Below are 6,091 nucleotides of genomic sequence, written 5' to 3'. Positions count from 1 at the left end.
AAGTTGTTGCTTCACATAGATAAGTCTTATATATTTAGAATTTGTGCTTGATAAATTAAACGATAATTATACTTTTTTGGCATTTGTTCAAGTCAACATTCGTAATTGATTTAAATCACCTATTCAACTCCCGATATCTAGGTCCTTTCAACAATTTTGTCACTCCCTCCAGCCAAAATTAAGTACTCCCTCCGATTTATATTACTTGATGCTAATATAGGTGTATCTAGATATATTTTAGTTGTAGATACATCCATTTATGCATCAAGTAATATGGATCGGAGGGAGTAACACATACCAGATACATTTGTACTCGACATAGTACATGGCTGCGATAATTAATTTGAGCTGGGGTACCAATTTACACTATTTGTAAAATCTAGGCAAGGAGGCCTACTTGTACTTGTTACTTTCACTGGTCTCTTACAAACGACAGAATCGAGTTAGAACGAGCTACTATTATTACATTAGTTATTCGAGGGAAATATGCTTTGATGACTGATGTCCATCACATGGCTGAAAAGGCTATATAAGATGGAATTATTAAGCAAGGAGCATGCTTTTTGTGTGGGGGGAGTATAACATTTAGCTGACAGTGTGCTGCAGTGGCTAGCAGGTTAATTCATAGCATAAATGTCCTCCGGTTGATGTCGAACTTGTCGGAGGAAGACAGCTGAGGCTCCTGCACGCCACTGAAGTTGACCACGTTTCGGACAAGTGGGGCAATCGCCGCGGGGAGGTTGCAGTGGCTCTGGCTGTCGCTGTTGCAGTCAGCGATGATTGCCCTTGTCTTGGAAAGCAGCTGACCGTAGGTGAGGGGCCGATGCGCGGACCACGCCGCCGCGAAGAAGCTGTAGGTCAGGGCTCCCATGACCATGGTGTCGTCGCCAACACCATCTTGCGAGTCATCGTCCTCGGCGCAGCCGCTGATGAGGATCGCGTGCCCGCCGCTTGTGCTCTTCCAGGCACCCGTTCTAGCGTTTTGATCAACCCACTGGAATTTCCCATACCTAAAGGAAAAAAATAGTCCCAGCTAGCTGTTGGTATTGTAGACTTGTAGTAAGGGTAATGCATATGGTGCAGTGGTGTAATTAAGAAGGCGAGTATACTTGTTTTTCTGCCATAGGTTGGAGAGATCGAGGACGGTGCCGCTGCGGCAGGCGTCGATGATGGCGTGGAGCGTGACGCCGTGGACGAGCGGGCGGACGATGGCCTCGTTGATCTCGTCGTCCCTGATGTAGCCATTAAGGTCGCCGTCGAGCGGGCATATGGCCTCGTCTTTGCCGTCCAGCTCGTCGCCGTCTTGGTCGTCCACCTGCGTGCCGTGGCCGGAGAAGTGGAACACAAGGGAGTCTCCGGAGCTGCAACCGTACACCAGCCACCGCATCGCCAGTAGGATATTGGACTTTGTTGGCCTCCTGTTGGGGTTGCGCTCTTCATCTGGCAAACAGCACGAGAACAAATGTAAGTATCATACGTACGTGGTGCTTGAGAAATCTGACGAACATAGACATGCTGATAATTCCCAAGACGGCCGGAGAAGAAAAGCGAGAGTTCTTGGGTACCGGTAAGGACGAGGATGCAGTCGCTTGGGAAGCCGTACTTGAGGGTGAGCAGGAATTTCATGCAGTTGACGTCGTTGATGGGGCCTTGCAGCTCGTCCTCCGTTCCGGTGTAGTTGATGCCGACAAGGAGGGCGCGCTTGTGGCCGTGGACTATCGGGTATCCTACCCCCGAGAACCTCCGCGGTCCTGCCGGTAGCTGCGGCCTGGTGCGGCGGCCGCCGGCAATGTTGGTGACGATGTCCCTGACGAAGCCGACGGCGCCGTGCCGTTCGACGCGCGTCACCCCGTGGCAGTGCGCGCACTGGACGGTGCTAGCGCCCTGTGGAACGGCGAAGCGCGCTCCGCATTGGCCACACTCCATGGCTTGGGTGTGGCTACCTCTGCCCTCTGCCTTGCCTGCCTCAGTATCTTAACTCTATGTCCCTTTTATAGTGCCCAACTGAAGCACAAACGGCAAGATTTGCAGAGATATTGAGCATTTTAGAAGGAGAATCCTTGTGTCTTTCTTCCCAATTTATATATTTGGAGAATCCCACGCACTGCAGCACGATGAACATTTACAAATCCCTAGCTAGGAATTTGTACCTTGGCTACTCGTAGCATTGCAAGCACTATTATGCCAATATATGATTACTCTATTGTACCCATATATAAGGCAGTGTAATGGACGGGAATATGTTCGGCTGGGGCAGATCAATGGTTATGAATTGAACTTGAAGGTAATCGGAAACGTGACAGAATTCAAGACAATATTAACGCACTCATTTAGAAATGGCGGAACAGGAGCGGGTGAAAGCATCCGGCTGCTTCGATCATTTACTTCAGTTCTTCAAACCGGTTTTCGTCCTGGTTTAATAAGGTAACCACATGGCTGAATCGATATAAGGTGATGATGGAACCTTTTACGAAGTAGATAAAAGATAGCAGAAAAAACAGGAATAGCCACACCCTCCACAAGGCACCGTACGCTACCGATTAGAGATAACACCACACCTGCTTGGATGGATCTTGTCACACCGCACCCACTAAGCCGTCGATGGAGAGGGCCATATACCCTATTTCCCCAGTCCGCGCCGCTCTTGCCAGCGGACAACAAGGCCAGAGGGCGATGAAACTAGGTCACGTGTATAAGATAGGAGGCCTCCGAGATTGCCCTGCACAAGAGCCAAAAGAACTTCAAGATAGGATCCAAACTTGCCTGTCGATGACAATGAAAGGAGACCGGAAGGCACCGGAGCTCCATTTGGCGAAGGCATGGGAGAATGTTTCACTCGATATGGTGGCCGATCAAACCGGCAAGAAATATTTGCAACAAATTGAGGACAAGTTCCATCGTGAGATGCCGACCCAATCTACCCGCTCATTGAGATCATGTCAAGGACGATATGATGTGATCAAGCATTATTGTGGTTGTTGGAGTGGTTGTTTGGAGCAAGTGAGAAATGCACCTCCAAGTGGATGCACAATTGATGACTATGTGAGTCTTGTTTGATCATATAGTTTGAAGTTTTGTGCCGTTGTTCACTAAACATTAAACACAAATGTGCTTACTTTTGTCTTGCCATCCGATGTTTGTAGGATCGCATAGCACACGAGAGGTACAAAAAAATGTCGTCTTTCAAGGGAAAGGCATTTACACTCCACCATTGTTGGAAGTTGCTTGAGCATAGTGAGAAGTGGAAGGTGAGAGATCAAGAAGCCCACCGAACAAAGGAGCATTCATTATGTTGGATGATCCGGAAGATGGTGATGATGCAAATGGTGTAAGAAATAAGGGGAAGACCAATGGAAAGAGGATAGAGAAGGACGATAAAAAGAAGAAAGCTGAGGTTGTAATCTTGACAGAGAAAATTGAGAGGTATGAAGTGAAAAGAAAGCGTGAGCGAGAAGAAACATGAACTTAAAGAAGCAAAGTGGGATGCTATCCGGCAAGCGGACAAGCGTAAGATCACTCTCAAGGAGATGAATATGAGGGTTGTGGCGAAGAAGGTGAAGGACGAGGCGGAGAAGGTGAAGGTAAAGGCTGGGGCTAGACCTGAGGACCACGCACATATCATGATGATGGGTCCCTAGTGGGTTGGATGCTTTTGCAAAATATTTTTGGGAGATGCAAAGAACGGAGATCGTCGAAAGGAGAAGGCAAGAACGTCTTGCCACTATGGCACGTGCTAATGGTGGTGTTGATCGTTCTAGTGGTCTTCGTGGTGATCATTTAGATGGTGGTGGTGTTGGTTTCAGTGGTGGTTGTGGTGATGGTGATGTCACAATGGTTGGTGACAGAGGGGGCGCATTGGGCGGTGATACTTCTATGGCCGATGCCACGGTTGAAGATAGCCTTGGGGATGACCTTGTTGACATTGTCATTTGATCATCGACAACTTATTTCAATGTGCATTCTTTTAGAAATGTTTTAAATTGCTAATTTTTCAATTGCGTATGTTTGATTTGATCATCGGAAACTTTTTTGGGTTGTGAGACTATCGACGTAGTGGAAATCGGGGTTCCCACTACGCTGCCCATGTGGGACTTTATGACCCGTTACAGAGTCCAAGGACAAGAAATACCACCGAAGTCGACTTTCTCCCGGCCATGAGTCCGGGGAGGCCTTCGTCAGCAGTAGATTTTCCGCCCAGCCGTCGGGTAGGGTGGGAACGCCGTCCGCGAGCAAGCCCATCCCGGGAGTGCATGCGAGCACTTGGCGTTTCTTCCCTCAAAAGGACTGATGGCCCAAGCACTGCACAACCAGCGATGCGCTCTCTGCCGCACTGCGCGCACCCGCTGGATGACAAGACAAGGAAGTGGCATATCATCAAAGCACCGTGGCACCCTGCTCCCATTGAGAGCAGGCACGGCCGCGCGTCACCTCGTGTGTCCATCTGCCACTTGTCTAGCATGTGCACCTTACATGTCGCGTCCCCTTGAGATATAAAAGGAGGACCCGCTGCAAGTTAGAGAGTTAGGCTTGGGGGGAGGAGGAGAAAAAAAAGCTGTAAATAGGCGAAGGAAGGGGAGTCTCGGCTCCTCGTGTATGTTGCTCAAACTAAAGGAGATCAGATATGCATGACGTAGGGGTTTTGCATCTTGCCCCCGAACCTAGGTAAAAATCTTGTGTTTATGTGTTGTGCTTGATCCAGGTCGCAGCGCGAGTGCCCATCTACCAAAAAAAAAGGGGTGCAGACCCCGGTGTCCTCCTTCTCGTGGATGCGACATCTAGCGCACCAGGTAGGGGCGCTCGTTTAGCATCAAGATCGATATCGTCTTCAAGCATGGCTCCGAAGTGGAAAACCGATGGCCTGAGTTCCCCAAAGGGAGTGCACACGCGATCGCATGCCACTTCCCTAGAGGACCAAGCGTCAGCTGAATCGTGCGCAACCCAAGGGGAAATCTCGGTCAGATAGCACCACCAAGCGCGAGGGCAACAACAGTAATATGTGGGAAATGACTTGCCTCCACCACCACCGAGGCCACCCCCGGTAGGAACGGAGCGTCACTTCGTACCCCATCTCATCATGGCGGTGGAAGCGCGATGGGAGATGATTGAAACCTTCGGGCTATCGAGAATTCAGCCAGTTCCCAACGCCTCTTGCGGAGAAGTGCACCAGAAGGGCTTGGAGCTCATTCCGTGGATGGGGAAATCGCCCCTAGCTGGATCTGGAGCCCCGCGGGCTGCCCCTTCGAGTTGCAGGGGATTCCCAAGGGACACGGTGTCGGTCATGGTGCTGGAAGCGCCGCGTCAACACACATGGGCCTGCCATGCGATCGTAGAGAAGACTGGGCTATGGTGTGAGGCATGCTTCAGTTCCCGCCGTCGCAGATGGACCCTACCTTCGATGAATAGAGAGCTACTGTGGAGAGCCTCTTCGATTTCGTCTCAAGTTCACAAGCAACAGGCATGCGGGAATGCAAGCAACGGAGGACTGTCTCGGGGGATGACCCACCGCCTGCCCCTGGAAATCCCGCTTAGGCACAAAATAGGACCGCGCCCCTACCACCTCGCTCTGTGCCATGGGTGGCCCTAATGAAGCAACATTTTCAAGCGGAGCCCCAGCAGTGGTTCCCCTCAGTTGACGTGGGGGAGGTCCTTGACCATCCACATGCGGATGATGCGTGGACCCCCTCTAAGCATCACCAGCCGGGTGCCGATGGCAAAGCACCCCTAGGGCAAGGGCGGTTGTGCCCTGGTTATGATGAAAGTTGTCTCGCCTTCACACAAGCTTTGCGGTTGGCACGATGGTTGTTGGGCTTTCGAATCAACTTTTGCGATCAGTACAATGGATCTGGCAACCCCCCCCCCCCCCCCGCCCGGGAGTTCCTGCAGCTCTATGACGTTGTCATGAGGGCTGAAGGGGCCGAGAGGAAAGTCTTATGGCCCGTTATTTTCAATGGTGTTAAAACCAGTGGTGAGGTTATGGCCAGTGAATCAAGCACCTAAATCGATTGGGTCATGGCTTTCTCTGCGTGAGAGGTTTGCTACCGCCTTCACTAAGAAGTACGAACTCCATGCTTTGGGAGAAGTTGCACAAGAG

At 50.6% G+C, this 6,091-nt stretch overlaps 1 protein-coding gene across 1 annotated transcript; it reads right to left on the bottom strand.

Moving 5' to 3' along the window:
- Positions 1 to 305: 305 nt before the first annotated feature.
- On the bottom strand, positions 306 to 1,960 carry LOC127332350 (metacaspase-1). Its single transcript, XM_051358624.2, has 3 exons — positions 1,566 to 1,960; positions 1,110 to 1,440; positions 306 to 1,010 (listed from the first exon to the last, which is right to left on the bottom strand). Exons 1-3 carry the CDS (start codon positions 1,924 to 1,926, stop codon positions 623 to 625), a joined length of 1,080 nt encoding a protein of 359 aa, XP_051214584.1. The 5' UTR covers positions 1,927 to 1,960; the 3' UTR covers positions 306 to 622.
- Positions 1,961 to 6,091: the final 4,131 nt, after the last annotated feature.

Source organism: Lolium perenne, chromosome 4 (assembly GCF_019359855.2).
Source record: "Lolium perenne isolate Kyuss_39 chromosome 4, Kyuss_2.0, whole genome shotgun sequence".
Classification (NCBI taxonomy): domain Eukaryota; kingdom Viridiplantae; phylum Streptophyta; class Magnoliopsida; order Poales; family Poaceae; genus Lolium; species Lolium perenne.
This window is presented reverse-complemented; position numbering and strand designations above follow the sequence as displayed.